The sequence below is a fragment of the Pseudorca crassidens genome, chromosome 5 (assembly GCF_039906515.1).
Source record: "Pseudorca crassidens isolate mPseCra1 chromosome 5, mPseCra1.hap1, whole genome shotgun sequence".
Lineage (NCBI taxonomy): Eukaryota > Metazoa > Chordata > Mammalia > Artiodactyla > Delphinidae > Pseudorca > Pseudorca crassidens.
In genome coordinates this window covers 147,556,196-147,578,252 of record NC_090300.1, presented here as the reverse complement: position 1 = coordinate 147,578,252, position 22,057 = coordinate 147,556,196, and the positions used below count along the sequence as shown (strand labels likewise).

At 61.9% G+C, this 22,057-nt stretch overlaps 1 protein-coding gene across 1 annotated transcript; it reads right to left on the bottom strand.

The window, feature by feature from the left end:
• Positions 1-8,779: 8,779 nt before the first annotated feature.
• Positions 8,780-18,872, bottom strand: AIRE (autoimmune regulator). The gene is made up of 14 exons (XM_067737190.1): positions 18,726-18,872; positions 18,024-18,198; positions 17,512-17,667; positions 17,071-17,145; positions 16,416-16,529; positions 15,463-15,608; positions 15,211-15,291; positions 14,177-14,292; positions 13,061-13,160; positions 12,303-12,485; positions 11,562-11,683; positions 11,328-11,424; positions 9,911-9,979; positions 8,780-8,860 (listed from the first exon to the last, which is right to left on the bottom strand). The coding sequence occupies exons 1-14, from the start codon at positions 18,870-18,872 to the stop codon at positions 8,780-8,782; spliced, it is 1,662 nt and encodes a 553-aa protein (XP_067593291.1).
• Positions 18,873-22,057: the final 3,185 nt, after the last annotated feature.

The window sequence follows — 22,057 nt, the reverse complement described above, 5'->3', positions numbered from 1 at the left end:
CCCTTACTTCAATAAATGTTTGCCGGACCCTTGGAAACCTGCACACCAGGCATCGTGTGGGGTGGGCACCTGGGTCAGGACAGGGGGCTCTACCTTGGGTGGTCAGTGGGTCAGTCACTCGGAGCCATGAAGCCCCTCCCCGGATCCAGGTCCCCCGAAAGGTGGGACTCCAGCCCAGTCACCAAACAGACTGGACCCTTGCCCTCAGGAAGACTGGTCGCTGGTGGGAGAGTCCCCGTGAACCAAATCGGGGGCTTTGAGGAAAGGCATCCATCGTGACAGGGCCCAAGACACCCAGTGGGGTGGGGGGCTGGGGGTGGGGGTGGGTAACATTCTGTTTCTTTCTTTGAATTAATTAATTTATTTTTTTATCTGGCTGTGCTGGGTCTTAGTTGCGGCACACGGGATCTTCACTGTGGTGTGCAGGGTCTTTTTTTTTTTTAGTAACGGCATGCGGACCCTTAGTTGCGGCATGCGGGATCTATTTCTCTGACCAGGGATCGAACCCAGGGCCGCTGCCTTGGGAGTGCGGAGGCCTAACTGCCGGACGGCCAGGGCAGTCCCGGTAGCATTCTGTTTCTTGAGCTGAGTGGTGACACAGGTGTGTTTGCTTTATGAAAATTCAACAAGCTGATCACCTATGATTTGTCCCTTTTTCTTTATATATGTTATGTTCTAATACAAAGTTTACGTAAAAATATTCCATTGTTGGGGCAGGGGGAGGTATGAGTCAAAGGGAGAGAGTTTCAGTTCTGCAAGACGAGTGTGTCCCAGAGCTCACTGTCCAGCCTGGTGCTGGAAGTTAATCATTCTGTAGTGGACACTTAAAACGTGGCTCAGAGGGTACACGTATGTTAAGTGTTCTTATCACGAGTAACAGCACATATTTCTTAAATTATCACAGAGGGGAAAGAGGGACCTCATTAGTCACAGCTGTGCCAAGTCAGGCGCGGATAAGAATCTGGGTTAAGAAGATGGAAGAATGGCAGGGTCTCACAGGCAGCCCTCAAACTCTCTGTGCCCCGAGGCCCCCCGCCCTTGTGTGGATGGTGGCCTCACCACTGGGCACACAGCTGTCATCCTGGGGTCTCTGTCACCATCAGTTTCCCTTGTGGACTTCGTGGTCACCAGCTCCCAAATCGTCCTCCTTCGTTTGGGCAGAGCACACATCTCCCAGGAGGTTCCTGAGAAAGGGCTCAGGGCGTTTTGAGATCCTGCCTGTGTGAAATTGGCCTTTCTCGACCCTGTTACTTGATTGAAGACTTGGCTGTGTGTAGAATCCTGGATGAGAAATCATCGTCCTACAGAACTTGGAAGGTGGCTTCCATCATTCCTTGATTCCAGTGTTGCAACTGGGAGCTCAAAGCCGCCTGACTCCTCTGTGTGTGCACAGGACCCAATATTTCCTCCCTAGAAGCGTGCAGGACCTTCCTTTCCCAGGGGCTGTGAAATTCCACAGGAAATGCCTTGTGTGGGTCTGCTTCCCAGTGCGGGGCCGGGCACGTTCTCGGTCCTTCCACGGCAGCAGTGCGTGTGTTCTATCCAGGACAAGTTCCTGCACCATTTCCCCGACAACTCTTTCCTCTCTGCGTTTTCCCTTTACTCTTTCTGGAACTCCTGGTATTTACATTTTGATATCCTATCCTTTACTTTCCATTTTTAGAAAGTCTTAGCTTGACTTTCCTATTTTATAACTCATTCTGCTATATGTTCAGAGAGCTTTCTTCAGCTTGCCACGCCAACCTGGTGTAAAGTTCTCCGTCTCTGCCGTCACAGTTTTGATTTCCAAGAGCTGTTCCTTTTAACAGAGTCTTGTTCTTGTTTCATGAATACAGGGCCTATCTCTCTAAGAATCTTACAGTTTTATTTGGTTTTTTTAACATTCATGCCTCCCTTCTGAGTCTCTCTTTTCATCTGTGCTGCTTTCTTTCTTTCCTTTTGTCTTGGTCTCTGCCATCCTAGGGGCTTCTCCAATGTCTGGGAATCCTTGGCTATCTGTGATTAAGAGGCAGAACCTCTGAATGTGACTTTTGGTTGTTGAGTCTTGCTGTAGGGTGAGCTTTCTGGGCCATTTTTTGGGTAACCCTCAGAACTGTTGTCCCTTTAGGTTGGTCAGATTCAAGAAAAGAATCTTCCAGCCTCTTGTCTGGAGGGAAGATCGCGTCAGGAGCTGGAAGAGGGGCTGGAGCCCCTCATGCAGCCTTCTGCCTGGTGATCTGGCCACTCACTTTCCATGTGGACCCCTTGCCTCAGTTGTTTATGGCATTCCCAGGTCCAGACACTCTGCCCGACCTCCAGAGTAGAGCTCCTGACCTCTGCTGGGGAGAGGGACGGATGGGGGCTCCATTTATCAGCCAGCCTGACCCCTCCTCTCCCACCAGGCTCATCGGCAGAAGCCTCAGGACCACTCAACGCTTGGCCGGGGGGGCCGTGTTTAAGCCCACCGTTCTTCTGGAAGACTGTGGGGGTAGATCGGCTTGCATACTGGGGGACCCCGACCTTGTACTGGCCCAGCCTGGTTGTTCACACCGGCTGCAGAAGCACTTCAGATCCCAGCCCGTCAACCACAGGGATGACCCTTTCCTGGGCTCCAACCACAAGCCTTGTCTGCCTGCTCCAGGCTCATAGTCTGTGAGCCCAGGAGACACAGGTGCTGCACATGGGGTACAAAGTTGGACAGAGACGCGGGGAGGGGACCCTGCCCAGGGAGGTGGGGGACGGGGGGACTGTGAGTGCCCAGGATGGCCCCTCCGGGAGAGAGGCAGGGCAGACCTGGCTGAAAGCAGAAGAGGGGTTTTGATCATCCCCCTGCAACTCGGGAGAGCCTTGAAGGCCTGTGGTCTGGGGTTTGTTGGCTTGCTTTTCCATTTTGCCGTCGAGGATTCAAGCATGCACATAGGCAGAGAGAGCAGTACGATGGCCCCGTGCCCCCCTCTCCAGCCCCCCGAATGTTCCGTTCAGGACAGGGTAGGAATTTCAGGAAGACGGCTCTGAGTGGAGGATGGAGGGAGGGGTGGCGCATCTGGGGGCCGTGAGCAGTGATGGCTGTTCTGGGGCGGTGATGGTGGAGAGGGGACGGATCTGTGAGGTGTCTAAGAGGCCCAGCAGGAGGGTCTGGGCGTGCAGGTGGGGAACGAGGGAGGGGGGCTACTGCATGCCGTGGGAGATTGGGGGGCAGTCGGGGCTGGAGATCCTCTTCCCCCTGACACCCTGCCCTCCCGGTCGCCCCTTTAGCTCTGGAAGCACTGCTGCTGCACCTGTCCCACCCCCATGCCCAGGGCTGCCCCTGATCGCCCCGTAAAGTAACGTCCACCCCCCTTGGAATGACGGGAGCCATTTACAGAGAACAGGGTGCTGGGAGTTCAGCCTCCTTGGGATGGAACGCTGCCCTTCAACACACGGGAGGAAGACGCCCTTGGCTTTCCCACATCCGCTCGTGCAGGGATCCGTGAAGCCAGGCAGCCGGGGCTCAGGGCAGAAGGGGGGCGACTGCCCAGCCACGGAGACCACAGCCTGGCCACCTGCTGCACCAGCCCGCCTCAGCCAGGACGCAGGGACACGGTGGCAAGCAGCTGTGCCTTTTGGAATTCATACTTTTTAAGTTATTTAAAAATCAACCAGAGTGACAGAACGGTTTACAAAGGAAAAATCATCTATAATCCTTGTTTCAACACAACTGTCCTCATCTTTTCAGTGTTTTCTTCCAGTATTCCCCTCTATATACACACACATACACGCATATACATACACATGTACGTATGCATGTCTACATGCGTGTACACACATATATTCATACACACGTCTATGTACATATGCTCTCTTTTTATATACATTCTGTCTCTATATAAATATACACTTTCTAAATGTATATGCATATACAGGGGACCCTTGAAAACATGGGTCTGAACTGTGGGTCCATTTATATGCAGACTTTTTTCAATAAATATATTGGAAAAACTTCTGGAAATTTGTGATCATTTAAAAAAAACTTGCAGACGAGCCACATAACCTAGAATTATCCAAAAAGTTAAGAAAAAGTTAAGTACGTCATGAATGCATAAAATATATATATATATATACATATAACATACAAAATACACGTTAATCAACTGTTTATGTTATCGGTAAGACTTCTGATCAACAGTAGACTATTAGTAATTAAGTTTCAAGGGAGTCAAAAGTTATGCTCAGATTTTCAACTGTACAGGGGTCACTCCTGAGTTGTTCAAGGGTCAACTGTACATACTCTGTCATAGATAGATAGGTAGATAGATAGGAAGATAGGTAGATAGATAGACACGTTCTAAGTACACACGTACACGCTCTCTATATAAAGAGATAAGGGGATGGACGGACAGAGTGTATGTACACACGTATGCACTCTGTGTGTATACATGGATTTTGCATACATATAAATATAATTTAATAAGTATCTTGTTCACCCACCGGGCTTTGGTTATCAGTCTTATTGTCTGTCTGGATAACATCCCAACCTCTGGGATTATTTCTCCTTGGATACTGAACGTTTAGTTCATTTTCAGAGTCGGATTCACTAATTGTGCGGCGCTGGCCAGCCTGGGCTCTGTGCAAACCTGCCCCAGGCCCGCACCGTCTGGAGGGGACGGTCAGAGAGCAAGTGACCAGGCAAAGGGGACTGTGTCCTGAAGGGATGGAGAGGAGGCCGTGGCGAGAACGAGGGGCTTCCCTGAGACTGGGGTGTGTTATGTTTGGGATGGGCGTCCTCTGGTGGGTGGTGTCTGTCGGAGGGCTGGGGGGCTTCAGCGGGGCTGCATGGAGCTCACCATTGCGGTCATCAGTTACCCGGCAGCTTAGAGCCAGGCTGCAGGAAAAGCCGCAGGTGGAGCAGAGCGGCTGTCAGAGCCCCCCCGGGGGCCTGGTCCCCCCTGAGTGCCTGTCCCCGGGATCCCTGTGAGACCCCTGCCTGCGGTGCTGCCACCAACCTCCCAGAGGGACTGCACGTCCTGAGAGAATTAACAGAGGTGAGGCGACCCTCCTGGAAGCTTCAGGTTGACAGTCAGATGACCGGAGCTCGGGTGACAGGGCGAGTCCAGTTCAGACCACCCGCCAAGGGCTCAGCCCCGCTCGGTTATCTCGACTCTGACCGTGTCCAGAGCGCTGTCTGCTCCCAAGCCCACCCAGCCCCCGACACGTCCGCCTGCACCGGGCTCTTCACCGCTTGTTAGTGATGACCCCCGACCCCGTCCAGGGGTCCAGCACGATAGGGTATGAAATTCACACCCCTTGTTCACAGATTGTTAACAACTTCAGAACACTGACAGCTAAGCCTCCAACCAAGTGCGGGAAAATAAGACCTTTGCCAGCCCCGTGCAGATGAAAAGAGCGACGTTGGTGTCACGGCCAAATCCTGTCCCTGTTAAAGAAACAGGTACTCGTGACCCTTGCTAAGGTGGTAAGGAACTTTGTTCTAGGGGGACCCCTGCACTGGGGTTTGCAGGAGGGGAGAGAGGTCCGGCTCAACTCTGAATACAACGTGGAAAGTGGGGATTTATGGCCAAGGAGCAAAGGCGAGGCCAGTGGATGGAAATTACAAAGAGCAAACACTGAGGTTAGGGGATGCGGCTAAGCCCCTCGACGGGGCCCTTCCTGAGGGCGGGCCAGGTGACCAGCTATTGAGGGTGGGGATGAGAAATGCAGCAGATAGTGAGAGACATCAGAGTCCAAGGGTGGGGATCTCCCTGAAACTGACTTGCAAGATTCTTGCCAAAACTAAGGACCAAGGACAGAGGCCAAGTCTGAGCCAGCTCAGAGGAGCCCGGGTGGAGTCTGGTCAAGGGCAGCGTCTGTGCCCCCACCCAGCTCACACGCTGAAGCCTCAGCCTGCAGCACCTCAGGACGTGGCCGTACTTGGAAGCAGGATCTCGTGGAGGTGGCCAAGATAAACGGGGTTGTTAGGATGCGCCCCGGTGTCCCCCTGAGAAGGGGAGATCAGGACACTGACCTGCACAGAGGGACAACCATGTGAGGACCCAGGGAAGAGACAGTGGTCCACACGCCCAGGAGGGGGGCTTTGCGAGGGACCAGCCCTGCCGCACCCGGATGTGGGAATTCAGCCTCCAGGACTGGGAGAGAATAAACATCTGTCATTTGAGCCCCCCGGTCTGTGGCACTTTGTCGCAGCAGCCCAAGAAACGAGCCCGGGGACGGGCTGTACACGTGAAACCGCCGGCTGCTGCCCCCTCACCCACTGGGCAGACACACGCTTCAGGGTGTCGCGTAGCCGGCAGTCGTTCGGTGCTGGATGTGCAAACCAGCTTCCGGCCCCACAGACAGACAGACAGGAGCAGGGGACGGACGGTCGGCCCCTGAGGAGCAAGCAAAGCGCAGGGGCTGCAGAAGGGCAGGGCCTCTCTGGACAGTCGTCGTCTCGTCCTTGTGTCCACTTTGCTTAAAATGCAGGACGAACACAGCATCAGCAAACTCAGGCTGCTGACGGCAGGGAAGGATGCAGCTCACGGCCCCTGCGTGCCTCCTGCTTCCCACACTTCCTTCCATGCACACCACAGACGGACCGACAGATGGGACTCGGGACTGCCGCGAGCCCCCCCCCCCCCGCCCCCCATGCTCAGCTCCCAAAAGTGACATTTCCTGAACTTGTGGAAAGTGACACGGGTGCAGTGGAGGCCACCAAAGGGAGCACTGAGCCCCCGGTGGAGGGTCTCCATGGACCCATCCACAGAAGGATTCTGACGAGGCCGGGTCTCCAGAGCCTGGCGTGAGACCCAGTGGTGCCGGGGCTGCAGTGGGCTCAGAGGAGGGCCGGCCACAGCTGTGCTCAGCAGAGGTGGGGGTCCTGGGAGGGTGTGACAACGATGGGCTGGGGGTCTGTGACACCTGTGTTCACCCTGGTCAGCTCCCCGATATACTCCTCCACCACTGCCATGGTACCCACACCACGTCGTCCCCACCGGCCTCTGCAAACTTCATCCAGCCCTGCTTCGTCCTGGGGGTGGGTGGCGGCCGGGGGCAGAGACAGCAGCTGGGCTCTGTGGGGAAGAGCAGCTCTCAGGTAAGCAGGCCCCCCCCCACCCCCGCCGCGTCGGGAAGGGCCTCCGCTCCATTTCCCCACCCCCCAGCCCGGAGGACCCTGCTCGGGGCATCCCCCCACCCCCACCAAGCCTCAACTCTGGTTTCCTCTCCCCTCTGGCCCTTCCCTTGTCCACAGATGTGCTCTGGCCTCCAAGCTGGGACGCTCCACGTGCGGCCACGGCTGCTGTGTCCCTCCTGCCATCACTGCCCACTTCCCTCGCCCCACTGCTGCCCACCTAGCCCGGCGCGGCCTGGAACAGCGGCCTACTCATTCATATGACGCTAGTGTCCTCACCAGTGCGTCCCTGTTTGAATAAACGGCTCGACCTTGTGGCCTGGGGCAGTTACCCCCTCCGCTGGAGGACATCGGCCAGCCCCTCCCCAGTACTGTCCTGGGTGGGCCGACACGCCCTGTGCCGCCCCCACAGAGGCCACCTAATGTGTGCCCGGCACAGAGGGGCTCAGTGAGCCATGAGTCCCCCAGAAGTCCAAGGGCTGTGTGTCCTGAGCTGGGACCCCCATTCCTGCTGCTACTCCCTGCCGGCCCCCACCTGGGGTGGGGACAAAAGCCACAGGTGCCAAATCAGCACACGTCCCACCTCTGCCCCCAGCGCCCATGAGGCCTGCAGCCACCCCTCCCTCCGCAGGGCTCTGACCCCCATCAGGGCTTCTATCACGGGGGGCTCTGCAGGTGGGGCTGCGACAGCCCTGGCATCTCCTTCAAGCAACACCACCCCAGCATCTGTGCCAGGTCCTGGGGACATGGCTGAGGGCCAGACAGGGTCCCAGGTCCCACAGTGGCCTCTTTAAGGGCAGACAGACACCACTAGGAAAGGACTCAATTCTGACGGGCTGTCTCCCAGCGGTGGGTGCCACGAGCGAAATAAACACAGCGCTGTCCACGGCGGCCATGGTGCTCCCATCAGCTGACCTCATGGCTGTCCCGGACACACCACTCTAGCTTCCAGCCCCCGACCCCATCCTCTTTCCTGCTTCTGTGTGAGGTCGCCCCCTCTTGTGAGTAGCCTGTCACCGGCATGTCCCTCCACGACCCCTAATGCTCAGCATATAGAAGAGCCACAGTAAAGGTTTCCCGAATAAATGACTCTGAATGAATGAACGAGGAGCTGAGATCTCACAGGTGAGAAAACAGACATGCGGAGCACCGAGGCAGAGGAGCTCCGAGCAGAGGGAGAAGCCCGTGCAAAGGCCCTGGGGTGGGGACGAACTTGGCCCTTCGAGGAGCACAGGAGCTAGGAGCGCGCGGTGGGTGGGGCCAGGCCACGTGGGGCAGGGGCTGTGCTGGGGGCAGGGCAAGCCCCTGGGGCTCCAGCAGAGGGTGGAGCAGAGGGACTCCTGCTCTGGGCATTCTCTTCCTGTTACAGCCAGCTCAGCCTACACGACGGGCACCAGAAACACAGGGGAACAGACCCCCCCCCGCCCCGAAACAAGCACACTGCACTGGAGAGCATGTCGAACCCACTGAAGTGACTTTAATTTCAGCGCACACGACGGCTTTGTGCCGCCACAGGCACGGCTGCTGACAGGCTGGCTGTTGACGGCACTTGGAACGTCTCAGCGCCTGGTCCTAACCTCCCCCTCGGTCCCTTTCCAAGCCAGTGGCCGTGCGTGTGAGGGCTGCTCTGGTGCTGGCAGCGTCCTCAGGTGCTGCCCGCCTCCTCCCACGCTGCCTGAAGGTGGGGGTCCTGGATCAGCAGGGGAAGGTGGGCGCCTCGGCCACCGGACGGGACATGCTCTGGATGGCCCACTGCAGAATGCCGTCGAAGGAGTGCTGCACGACAGAGCAGAGAGCGGGGCTTGGGCCAGAACCTCGGGGCACAGGCGTGCCTGCCCGGCCCACATCCGGCCTGCCCTGGCCTCCAGGGCCACCTGAGTCATAAACATCGTGGTGGGAAGGTGCTATCCAACCCAGCCCTCCCATACAGAGATGCGGAAATGGGGGGCACGCCTCATCCCACACTCCTCCTCCGAGCTTCCCGTAAGCCCAGGCACAGCCACCACGGCTGTTCTGTCAACTGGTGGCCTCTTCCCGGATGTCTCGGCAGGACCAGCTCCTTCCCTCACTCTGCCCAGCTCTGCGCAGGGCCTGACGCTCCAGCGGGACTGGAGGCGCCGTGGGAATGCCTGATATTCCAGCAGAACGGGGGTGACCTGCTCCACAGGGGCTGGTGAATCTGCCCCACTCTGCCCACCTATGTTGGCACCTCGGGTCACCCCTGGCCCTCTTGGGGCCTCTAGAGACAGCTTCAGTGTCTGGGACCTGCCCGTGCTTGGCCCAGCACCCAAGGCAGGGCCCCCGTGGTCAGCTGGGATCCCCAAGGTGCCACGCCAGGCCCCTGAGGACACGTACTGGCCACCTGGGGTCTGGGGGTGGCTGGAGGACTTTAACCTTTTCTAAAAGCCACCTTTTCTTCCCAGTGATTCTAGCTGTTCATCGTCGGGTGGAGGGGCCTGGGTTGAGGAGGGGGAGGGAGGGATGTGCAAGGGGGCGTGGTCCCAGAGTGCCTAGCCCCAGGGAAAGTCACGGCCTCCACATCAGGCTTCAGTGGCCCCGGCGCTGGTTCCTGCAGCTGCCAGCCCTCCAGGGTCCAGGCCCCGGGACCTCCAGGGCAGCTAGAAAGGGGAGCAGCTTGGGGCCCGCTCTGGCTCGTTTGTGCGCGGAAGGGCCAGCGCCATCTGGGGTGACGTGGGCCTGTGGCGTCCAGCGTTCCCAGCACAGGGGCTTCCAGCTGCTCCCGTGGCCTGAGAGCTGGCTGCTTCAGAGGCCGCGGAGGCGGAGGCGGAGGGGGGCGGGTGTGGCCCCAGCCAGGTGACGTGTTACCTCACTCAGGAGGGACTCCAGGTCATCCCTGTGCAGAACTGGCTCGTGAACAGCAGAATCGTCCCCCGCCTGGAACCCAGAAAAGGGAGGAGGTCAAGCCACCTTCCGCACCCCTGCCGGGCTCATCCCCACAGCAGCAGGACTCCCTACAGAGGCAGCAGCAGCGGTTAGAGGCGGTGTCCGCGCCAGGGCAGTGGGCTGCTGCGCGCTCCTCCAGGCGGGACCCCGGGAACTGAATTCTAACATCCGGCTCCGGAGGCAGAGTGGGTGCGGGTAAGCTCGAGGCTGCTTGGCCAGGTCCCTGCCACCCCTCTGGGGCAAGGACCAGCTGGAAGGGACCCTGTCACCGATGGGAAACGTGAGGCCCAGACAGGAAAGAGCCTGGTCCCACAGCCACCCTTCAGCCACCCAACAAGCCTGCGGGGCCAACCGTGCCCCTGAGGGGCGAGGGCCAGAGCTGGGGACGTGGCACACCCCCCCGGCTCGCGGGCTAGGCGGAGCGAGGCCATGCTAAGTGGAACCACATGCAATGGCCCAGTCTGTAGCTCAGATCAGCCAAACCTCGGGACCTTCTCCAGCCCTTGATGCCACTAGCCCTGGGTGAGGGCTTGGCACACACAGTGCAGAGGGCTGGGGATCCCGAGAGAGGCTTCCAGAAGGAGCGGAACGCCAGTAGGTGTGAGCCCTCTTGTGCCCGGCACCTGGGCTGCCCTGTCACCCACCATGCGTGCAGGGGATTACGAGGCGGGACTGGGAGGTAGGACGGACCATGGACGGGGGTAGGACATCACCACCCCGGGCCCCCAAGGATTCTTCGGGGGCAGGGATGTGGTCAGGAAGGCCCCTGCTGTGGGCAGTTGGGGCAGATGCGCCACCTTCCGCAGGCCTCTGAGGAGGAGACACACGGGCCTCCCTGGCTCTGAGGGAGCCCTGGGAAGCGAAGGTCCAGTGAGGCTGGTCCCTCCTCCCCAAGGTCCCAGGGCCCAAGGCTGCTGGAGGATTGGAGGCGAGATGACACGGGTGGAGTCACACGTCTCTCCTTCCGCTCTCCCCTGCCCCGCCCCACCGCGAGGATGAGGATGGCGCTCCCTGCACAGGGCACTCCGGGGGGTGCGGAAGGGGCCAGGGCAGCTGGGCGGTTAGCGGAGCTCTGGGCCTGCAACCAACCCCAACCGGCGGCTGCATAGCCGCTGTGGCTTGGGAGGGTTGCCTTTCTCTGCAGATTTAAGGTATCAGACGGGAGTCGATTTAAACAAATATATCGTATGTACAGAATAAACACATGGTCAGGTTTGGTGCACACCCGCGAAGCTGGCGCCCGGGCCGGGGCCTCCCCTGGAGATGCGGGGTCCTCCCTCACCTGCGCCCCAGGGCCGGCGGCGGCGGCTTTGGCGATGAGCTTGGGGGTCCCGGGAGCCGGGCGGGCGGGGCTCAGGGCGGGAGTCACGGCGGGCGGCCCCTCCCCGGGGGCCGGGGCGGGGTCTCCGGAGCAGGATTTGCAGCGCAGGGCGGCCCTGGCGAGCGGAGGAGAGGCTGCAGGCTGCCGGGGCTGGGGCAGGGCTGGGAGTGCCCTCTGCACCCCGCAATCTTAAAGCCGTTGGGGGGTCGGCGGCCCTCCCCCTCCCCCTCCCGGTCCCGGCCCCGTACTCACCCGGGCCGGGCAGCGCCGGCGGGGAAGTGGCAGCGCCAGTGGAAGGCGGCGGCGCAGTGCGAGCACCGAAGCGCGTCCGTGCCGTCCCCGCACACCCCGCACCTCGCGCCGGGCGCCGGGCCCTGCAGACGGACCACGGCGGGGTGACCGGGGGCCGGGGAGGGGCGCACGGCCCCGGGACCCCTCCGGGAGGGGCGCACGGGGTGGGGGGCGAGTCCGAGGTTTCGGGATCGAGGCCTAGAGAGGTCAAGGGCGCCCCAGCACCTTGGGGCTGCAGCTTGATGAAACTAGGTGTCCCGTCTTGGTCCCCCTTGGTGGGCCCGGACCCCCTTCAGGGCTAGTCAAGGGAACCCAGAAGGGCGTCCGTTCCAGAGGAGGCAGGAGGGCCTGGGAGACCTGGGGCTGCGAACTCTACCCACTTTATCGTCCTGCCCTTGTGAGGGGGCTTTCGAGAGTGATGAGAGAACGGTCGCGTCCTCTGGAATCCCTCCAGCAGCCCCCTTCCCTTCACCCTCCCCCGCAGAGCCCGCACCTCGTTCTGGGTAATCTAGCAACCCCAAGAGCCCCTGGGCCTCCCTCCAGCCTCCTCCACCCGCCCTCCCCGCGGCCCCCACCCCTAACCTCCATCTGAATCCTACCTCTACCCCCGCCTGTCACTGTCCTGTTTCAGGCTCACCGGGCTGCCCCTGTAGACCCTGAGCTCCCTGAAGACAGCCACCCTGACCCCATCACCCCGCTCACCTGCTGCCCCTCAGGGCCCACACACAAGAGGGGGTGCAGGGCCGAGGGGTCCAGCACAAGCGGGGGGGCTGCAGGAGGTGAGGCCAGCAGGTGCTTGTAGGTGACCGCAGCATCCATTCCAGCGGGGCGCTCGCTGGGCGGTCCCCTGGCCTCCTCTCCCGCTGACCTCAGTGCCAGGAGGACCTGGAACCGGAGGGTCGGTTCTGAGAGGTGTTGCAGGGGACTTGCCCAGCACCACCCAGGAGTTAGTGACCGCTGGGGCCCTGGGAACCGGGGGCTGGCATCGTGGGGAAGAGCGCCACATTGGGTGGGAAAGGCCCGGGTGCCGTTCCCGGCTCTGTGGTCCCAGCAAGTTCCCTGACCCTTTCCCCATCTAAAGGCGGGGCCCCGTGGCCCTCACGGGCTGTCGGAGTACACACTCGGCATATGCTGGGGCACGCATCGTATCCGTTGTGACTTTGCGGTAACAGAACACTTAGAACATTTTTGGAGAATGTTATCGGTGGTCGAGGTGCGTCCCCTGTGTTGGGCTGATAGAGCTGAAGGCCCCAAAGCAGAGGACTGAGAAGCGGGGCCGTTGTAAGGGCCGCTTCCCGGTGGCCTGCGCCCCCGTGGTCCCACAGGAGAAAGCGGAATTGACGGGGCCAGGCCAGGGTGGGGGGCACGTGGCTCTCTGGCTGGGGCAGGCCCGACCCACAGGAGTGGCCAGGAGGCGGGCAGCCGGCGGACAGAGGGCCTGGGAGTGGGCCTGTGTGTACCGGGGTCTCTGCAGGCGGCTCCTGGGGCCGGGGCTCCTCAGCCCGGGGCAGGTCCCGCTGGGCTCTTCCCTGGAGGCAGCTGGAGCACCTCCAGGTCCCGCTGGTCGCGTTGTCACCGGCCAGAGACATGCAGGGTGAGGCAGAGGGGACAGTGGACTCCCAAGCCCGCAACACAGGGGAGGCCTGAGGGCTTCTCCAGGTCACCCTTTCCGTTCCCCGATGGGAAAACTAAGGGGAACGGGCAGAGCCACGGGGGAAGGGCCTGCCTGGCCGGTGAGCAGGAGAGCCCGGGATGCTGGGGTAGCTAAGCCTGCTGGGGCGGCCCTCGCCAGCCTGACACGTCCCCCGAGTGCTTCTCGGATGAGCCCCAAGCATTCCCGACACCCGCGAACCTGCCGCGGCCTGGCCCGGGCCTGGCTCTCACGGGCCCTGCCTTGCAGGTCGGGCCTCCCTAGGCTGGCCTCCCTCGATTCCACGGGGGGACGGTGCCCAGTAGAACAGGGGCCGGTCAAGGGCAGGAAGGGAGAGAATGGAAGGCGGGTAGCATTGAGCAGAGCTGAGGGATGACCCGGCCAGAGACGTGACCTGGTCAAGGTCGTGCGGTGAGCGGGGCAGGGTCGGGGCGAGAGTGCCCGCCCAGCGCTCCGCCCCGCACCCAGGCCGCCCTGACCTGCGGAAGCTGCTGGTAGCGGACAGCGCTGTCCCGGGGGGCCGGGGCAGGGGGCCTTGCGCTGGACCTAGCCTGGGCCCCCACCGGCCCTTGGGGGGCAGCTCTGCGGCCTCTGTGCTCCCCAGCCCGACTTGGAGTCAGACCCTGCTTAGTGCCGCTGGTCGGCTGCTTGTGGCGCTCTGGGCTGGGGGAGATGGGGCGAGATGGGACGGGACGGCCGTCCCTTGCCTTGGGCCTCAGCGGCCTGCTGGCCAGGCTGGGGGGGACAGCGCGGCCACGCGGGGACATGGGTGGGAGGATCCCGGGCCCCAGCCCCACCGGCCGGCGACCTGAGCCAAGGCCCCCTCCCAGGCTGGCCTCACTGCCCATCCCTGGAGTGGAGACACTGCTGGGCGGCCTCCCACTCAGGGCGGGCCAGTGAGGAGGCTGGGCGGGGCCAGGCCCACCTGGGGATCTGGTGGAGCGGGGGCGTCAGGCAGGCCAGGTGGAAGGCGCGGGGGCAGCCGTCGCAGCAGAGGAGCTCCCCGCCGTCCCTGCACGCCGCACACTCATCCTCGTTCTTCTGGCGCGGGTGAGAGACACGCGGCGTCTGGAAGACCCGGGATGGGGCAGCGCCCTCCCCGAGAGACGCCCCTCGCCGGCTCCCTGCTGAAATCCCGCCCTGACTGCCTGCTCCCCAGGGCTCCCCAAGGCCCCCCCACCTCTGAGACTCTAGCCCCGAACACCTGCTGGCCCATCCCTCTTGGGAAGAACGGTCCTTAAGGAAGGCTGGTTCCTCGCGGGTGCCTGTGCTGCAGGCGGCCCCAAGACCACACGGCCACACCCACGGGGCAGCGGAGGGGCAGGCCCAGCGGTGTTCCCGTTGGCCCTGGTCACCCGCTGTCCCCTCCGCCTGAGGCCTGCTTGCGCCCTTGCCTGGATAGCACCCACCGTGCCCCCCTGGACGCCACTTCCTTCAGAAGCCCCCCGGGGACTACAGGGCTGGGCAGCCCCTCACAGTGATGAGCGCACTCATTGTAGCAACCCCCCTCCAGGCCCCAGCAGCCCAGGAGCTCCTGGGGGCAGGCGTGAGTCCTTCTCATTTCCTCGTTCCCCGGGGGCCAGCACAGCGCCTGGCGGGGGTGTCGGGATCCCCGGCAGAAACGGTGCTGGGAGCCCAAGGGCGTACGTGATGCTTGGGTTCCTGGCTCCTAGCAGGGGACACAGCCATACCAAGGGCCCAACTGTGAGGCGTGGGACAGCTGGCAGCCGGACCGAACGCTGTGCTTTTAAGAGCCTGGGAGGACTCACGTGCTCTAACTTATGTGAATTTTTACAATTGCGTATTATCAGAAAAAAATGCTATTAAAAGTAAAGTGTTCCACCCTGTGAACAGAAGCTTAGACCTCTGTCCTCCGGTCCCTGGAGTGACTGCCCTGGACAAGCAGCAAATCGGCAGGAGGCCCCGCCCTCAGGATCCTGGGGGCGCTCTGAGCGTTACCTGGTGCAGCTGGGGCTCACTGGGAAGGGCAGGGGGTCCCGGGGCCCTGTCCCGCTGGCCTGCCCTCGAATCGCCTCCACCCTGCCAGGGAGAAGAGAGAGGGTCACCAGCAGGGGAGGCATTCGGGCGGGAGGGGCAGTCCCCAGCTCCAGCAGAGCTCCCCACCAGAGGTGACAGGACGCTGCTGCCCCGGGTGCTGGGGGAGGGGGCGGAGGGCCAGGCCTCCCCAGGGGCGGTCCCAGCAGCGCTCACAGGGGCAGGAGCCTGGGTCCCCTTGGCTCGGACCAACGTCTTCAGGCTGCTGCCGCTTCGGGTCTTGTTCTTTGCCCCACTGGGGTCTTCAAACTTGCTGGGAGTGTAAAACTCCCCCCCAACCTGGATGCACTTCTTGGAGCCACCTGGGAGGAGACGGGGGGGGGGGGGGCCTGGCAGGGAGGCTCTACAGCTGGCTGTTCCTCCCCCCACAAACCCCACCCCAGTCAGCTCTGGGCCCCGGGTCCTGAACACAGCAGGGATTCTCTGCTGGGGGGAAGCACGTCTCCCAAATTCTCATCCACTCGGAGTCTCGGAATGCAGCCTTATTCGCAAGTAGGGTCTTTGTAGATGTTAAGATGGGCTTGCACTGGACCGAAGTCCAAGGACAGCATCCTTATGAGAAGACGGGAGGACGCAGAGAGACACAGGGAGGAGCCTCTGTGGCGAGGAGCTGGAGTGATGTGACCACAAGCCGGGGCATGGGGGTTGCCATGAGCTGGAGGAAGCAGAGAAGCCTCTGCCCTAGAGCCTCGGAGGGAGCAAGGCTGGCCCCGCCCACACCTTGATTTTGGTGTTTCTGTTGCTTTAAGCCACGCCGTTTGTGGCAACTCGACATAACAGCCCTAGGAAACTGCTGTAGGGATTCTTGGGACCATCCCTAGTGGGTGAGACTGGAGCCCGCACCGGCTCCCAGGGTCCTCGGCGTCCCCAGAGGGTGTGCGGCACAGGGAGTGGAGGAAGGAGGAGCTGCAAGGATGGGGCGGGCGGGGCTGGGGCCGCAGGTTGTCCAGCTTAGAGTCCAGGAGTTCCCCAAGCCCTGCCCAGAGCATCCGCTCCAGAGACGGCAGACCCACTGCAGGGAGTAGGGGTGCCTCGTCCATGCTCCGGAGCCACTGGGGAGCTGAGCGGGGACGGGGATCCCCTGGCAGCCCCTCCCCAGCGCCGTCTACCTGCCTCAAACACCTGCTGGATAAGGATCCCCTCCACGGCCCCGCGGGCTCCTGGGACGTCCCCAGATGACACGGCCATGGCTCTCTGGACCGAAGCGGACATGGTCTGAATTCCTGGGGAAAGGAGCACCAAATAGGGGGTCACCTGTTGGGACGATGAGCACGGGCAGTGGGGAGTGCAGGGCGTCTGGGCAGCAGAATCCTTCCTTCTTTCCACACAGGGCAGGCCGGGGAGGGGGTCCAGCCCCTCCACAGACAGACAGCCAGCCCACATGTAAGTGCAGAGACGGGCCATGGAGTGCGTGTGCGTGTGCGTGTACACGTATGTGGTGTGGTCTGGTGTGTGGTGTACGAGCTGTCCGAACCCAGCTGGCGGGAATGAACAGAGACGCTGGGATGTGGCCCTGGGCTGGGCTGGGAGGGAGGCAGGGTCCCCAGAGCCTGCCCTCAGGCCGGCACCAGGGGCCCATGGGAGGTCTCCAGGTCCCAGGTTGCATCTGGCCAAGGGACAGGGGGTATTCTCTGGAGGAAGCAGGGTCGGAGCTGGCCCTGAAGGATGGGGCACTCAGAGGGGCATAGGTGGGGTGACCCCAGGCCAGCATGGTCCCAGCTCCCAAGACGGACCCCTGACCCCCAGACCTGGGGCCTGGCTCACCGTTGCCCAGCGGGAGGCGCTGTGGCTCTGCGTTGCTCTCTGACTTCTTGGAGGGCTTGGCCTTGACGTGGGAGCCTGTGGGGGAGCAGGGACAGCCTGGCCCTCCTCCCGCTGCTGGGTCAACGCCAGGGCGCAGGTGGGAGAGTGCCAGGTGGGGTCTCCCGGACTCTGGTGTGTCCCCTTGCTTTACCGGGCTCTGGTGTCCACATCAGGAGACAGGAAGTACACCCACCTGCCTACTCACAGGGCCCGGGGGTCAACAAGGCTGCGGGGCTCATACAGGGTGTCCGTCCAAGTCCCCAGAGGGACCTCTGCCAGGCTGACTCTGGGCCAAGCAGGAGGGACAGATGCTCCCGGACCAGGTCAGGGAGGGGGAGTGGTCAGGGGGTGTAGGGCTCCGTGAGGGGATCTGTGAGCCCACCGGCTCCTCAAGCTGGGTACCTGGGCTGGAGGTGCCCCTCGGGGACAGAGCTGCCGGCGGGGTGGCCCTCGGTTCCTCCAGGGCCTTCCTCTTGGTGGGAGGCCTGGGCAGCAGCACGGTGGCCTTGGGGCCAGCCGGGGGCCTCCTCCCCTTCCGGGGCTGGCTGAGGTCCACATCTGCGGGCGTGTGCAGGGCCGGAGGCTGAGCTTCAAGCCCAGAACCGACGCCCCGTTCAGGCAGGTGAGGCCTCAGCTCTTCGCTCTTAGAAGCCAAGATGGTCTAGGTGATGTCCGGGGCTCCCTAAACAGCCCCACGCCTCCCCTCTCACAGTCCAGCTGGGGCTCAGAGGATGACTCCTGCTGCCGGCCCCAGGGAGGGAGGCCGAGCCGGCCGGGACCCAGCCCCAGTGCCCCCACCTTTGGGGAAGCCGTCTAGGATGGGCTGCAGCCGGGACCCAGCCCCCAGTGCCCCCACCTTTGGGGAAGCCATCTAGGATGGGCTGCAGCCGGGACCCCGCCCCCAGGGCCCCCACCTTTGGGGAAGCCGTCTAGGATGGGCTGCAGCCGGGGGTATCTCTCCAGGTTGTAGTCCTTGAAGAGGACCCTCCAGAAGTCCAGGATGACGGCCGCGTCCTGGGTCAGGAGCCACGAGACGAGCGCGTGGAAGGCCTGTGGGCAGCCCTCCTTCTCCTTCAGACGCAGCGTCTCCTGAAGCAGAGCGGGAATGGGGGCCCCGCCCTTCCCGGGTACCCCCCTTCCTGCCGCCTCCACTGCGGGACCAGAGGGCAGATGCTGACCCCGAGGAGGCCGCTGGAGACTTGGGCACCTGTGTCCACCCCCTTGGCTTGGGGCAGGTGGGGGATGGCAGGGGGTGCTGGGGTGAGGTGGGGGCCCACCTGGAATTCATCTTAGGAGACTGGGCTCAACTTGGAGGGAGGCTTGGGGAGGGCTGGGAGGGGGCTTTGGGGATCTGGGGGGGGCACCGGAACTTGTCTTGGAGACCGTTCGCTCCGCTGGCGGGTGGGGCGTGGGGCAGGCTGCGGGTTAGCGGCAGGGACCTTACCCTGGCGCTGGGGCTTGGGGGCGGGAGGGGCTTGGGGGCGGGAGAGTGGGGAGGGGCGGGGCTGGGGAGGGTCCCTCTGGAACGGGTCTTCCGCGACCTTGCCCGCTCCTGGGCGCGGGCGTGGGGAAGGCTGGGGCGTGTTGCTGGGTCGCTGGTCTGGATAGGGGCCCACCTGGAATTTGTCCTCGGGGACCACGTCGTGGTCGACCAGCGCGTGCAGCAGCGGGAAGGCGCTGTCCACGGCCACGGCTATCTCCGTGCGGTGCAGCCTCAGGAGGCGGCGCAGCGCCGGGTCCCCACCGGCCCGGGCCTCGCCCATCATTGCAGGGTCGGGGACACGGGACTGGGGTCCCGCTCTCCCCGCCTGGGGTCCCGCGGCCTCGGGGTGCCGCTGGACTTGTGGGGTGTCTAGGCCGTGTCAGCCTCCTGGCCCTGGCGCACCCCCTGCGCCGCCGGCACCTGGGTGGGCACGCCTGGCCCGGGAAGAGGGAGCCCCAGGTGCTTCCTCCGGCCTCCGCGGGTCTGAGCTCACGGCCCGGGTTTCTATTATACCGGGCTCTCCTTGGAGAGAGCAGAAGCCGCTCAGCCCGAGCCAATCAGGGCCCAGGGAGCTTCCTCAGGGGCAGGAACGGAAACTTCCCTGTAACCCGAGTGCTAGATGGTCCCATACACCTGCCAGCCCCCTTGTGCACCCGCCAGCAGGCTGCTGGCTTTTCTTTCCTTTTTAAAGAAGCCTCTGGACTCAATTCCCAAAATGCGGTTGCAGCCAGCATCCCACAGGGCCCTGTTCGAATGGGGAAAAGCCAGGACAGGTGTCTTCCCCTCACCTGGGGCGCAGTGTCAGACACGAGCAGGGGCTATCCAGGTGCCCCAGCAGCTGGGAGAGGCAGCACGGGAAGCCTCCACGGGACTGCGCGGGGGCAGAGTCCCTGGTGGGGAGTGGGCACCGCTGCCACCGTCGCAGCAGCTGCTCAGGGTCTCAAGCCTGGGGCTGTAGGAGGAGGTACCCACCTGATGGGGTATGACGAGTGCATGTCAGTGGGTTCAGAGCTGGGCATTGCCTGGAGGCTGGTGTTGCTGGGCAAGTTGCTTTCCTTCCTTGACCTTCAGTCCTCTCATTTTTTTGTCTGTTTGTTCATTTTTTTATTATTGGGCTATAGTTGTTCTGCAGTGTCGTGTTAGTTTCTACTGTACAGCAAAGTGGAGTTCCCTGTGCTATACAGCACGTTCTCATTAGTTATCTATTTTATACACAGTAGTATATATATGTCAGTCCCAATCTCCCAATTCATCCCACCCTCCCTTTCCCCCCTTGGTGCCCATACGTTTATTCTCTGTGTCTGTGTCTCTATTTCCACTTTGCAAACACAGTTTCATCTGTACCATTTTTCTAGCTTCCACATATATGAGTTAATACACGATATTTGTTTTTCTCTTTCTGACCTACTCCACTCTGTATGACAGTCTCTAGGTCCGTCCACATCTCTGCAAATGACCCAATTCCATTCCCTTCCATGGTTGAGTAACATTCCACTGTGTATATGCACCCCGTCTCCTTTATCCATTCACCTGCCAGTGGGCATTTAGGCTGCGTCCAGTCCTCTCATTTTTAAAATGAACACACTCCACTGGGAGTCCCCAGCTGATACCCACCTTCTACTTCCTCCAGGTGTGTTAGAAAGTAAGGCTTCTAGCAGGCAGCTGGCCCCATGGACAGACATCCTGTGTATGGGCCATGGGAACCTCTGTCTTTGTGGGGCTCACAGCCCAGGAAGGGGCGCCCCAGGAGTCTTCCTAGGTGGGGGACAGAGGCTGGGGGACAGAAGCTTCCGGGGGGAAGTAGGGAAGGCTTCCCGGAGGGTCGCAGCAGGGGTCCCTAAGTCCACGAGATGGGAAGAGCATCCCAGGCAGCTCGTGGGCAGGGGCAGTGGACTGGGGCGTCCAGAGATGCTGAGCTCTCGGGGGTCTGGTTAGGGGGCAGGGATGCAAGACACAGTGGGAAGGACCATCCCTGTGGTCAGCCTGCAGAGTTGGGAGGACTTTTGGAGGAAGCTGTCTGGCCAGGTTGTGTTAGGGAGAGAAGCTGGGCGCCTGGGGACGGGGCTGGAGGGTGGGTGGGGGCTCCAGGAAGCCTGGGGTCAGGGCCAGCACTGGGCTGGGACCGGCCGCACGGGGCAGGGGGAAGGACTCGTGACTGATGAGACGGGGCTGTCACCGAGACTTCTTGCATGCGTCGGCCCTCATGTGTTACACTGAGGTGGGAGTCCGGGGTGGGGCGCTGTGAGTCCCCTCCTGACCTGGGAGCCCGGCCTTTGTGTCCCCACCTCCAGGCCCGGGCCCCTGACGGTTCAGTTCTGGGCCTCGGGCTGCTCCAAGCCTGGGGCAGCGGTGTTGGAGGTGGAGACGTGAGCTCCGTCAGCCTGGGGCCGGCACAGGGGGCGGTGGTGAGGGCTGAGGGCACTGTCATCTCCAGGGCCAGGACCTGAGCATGGAGCTCTTGGGCTAGCTCTCCTGTAGAACGTTCTGGGGACTGAGTCAGGAGCAGGGCCCTGGCACTGCCCACCTCCAGGGCGCTGAGCCCACAGGCTGCAGTGCCGTGGGTGCAGCTGTGGAGATGTGGGGCTTGGGGGCCTTTACTGCCTGTCCTGCAACCCCAAATTTCACACGCAGAAGCACCCGGATGCCAGGGAGCTGTGTTTGCGGCCTTGGGGTGACTGGCCCACAGCCCCGATTCTTTCAGCATCATGCTCCCCCAGCGTCACTCCGCACCCAGTGCTTTTTCTCCCTGGGGGGCTGAGCGGTCCCTAGGGAACGCTTTAGTCACAGGCCAACTGTTCAAGGGAAATTAAAAACTGCCAAGAAGAGCAAAGTCTTCACTTCACTGTTTAAAGCCCTGATACCCTTGCAGGTGCCTCTGTCGTGAGGCTGGCCTGACTGCTTCGGGCGTCACCCAGGCTCTGGCTTGGAGATTAGCAAACAGGCTCCTGTAGAGTTTCGGACTTTCCACTACGCAGGGGGTTTCCATAGCAGCCCCTTACCTGGAGCGGCCCAGGGTGTGTGGAGGCGAGAGGGGCCCCTCGAGGGCCGGCACTGCCTTCAGCCAGGTCACTGCCCTCGGGGCTGAGCCTCAGCCCCTCCTCCAGACAGCGAGCAGCCCAGCAACTTGCCCACCCCTCAGTAGTGAGTCTCTGAGCCTCTGCCGTCACCTGCAAGGGAGCAAGCACAGGAGCTTCTCCTGCAGTGCAGTGAGGCTACGTATGAGACACACCAGCCCCGCTGCACACTAGGCACTGTTCTGAGCTTTGCAATTGCCCTTACTTAATCCCAGAACCACCCTGTTCGTTCAACATTATTATCATCCCCATTCTACAGATAGGGAGATGGAGGCACAGAGAGGTTAAGGAACTTGACAAAAGTCACACAGCTAGTAAATGGCCTTGGATGGATGGTGTCCAGGTGCATGCTCTCAGCACATAGGACACTCCTTTGCTGCCCAGGTCATGT

What these genes read in the sequence shown, in the direction of transcription:
- AIRE (XM_067737190.1), bottom strand. Translation starts at nt 18,872, where the DNA reads ATGGGCGAGGCCCGGGCCGGTGGGGACCCGGCGCTGCGCCGCCTCCTG. An exon ending in CCTAGACGGCTTCCCCAAAG is followed by an intron (nt 17,668 to 18,023) that starts GTGGGGGCCCTG and finishes ACACGCCCGCAG; the next exon opens with ATGTGGACCTCAGCCAGCCC. An exon ending in TGGGCCCTGAGGGGCAGCAG is followed by an intron (nt 11,684 to 12,302) that starts GTGAGCGGGGTG and finishes GTCCGTCTGCAG; the next exon opens with GGCCCGGCGCCCGGCGCGAG.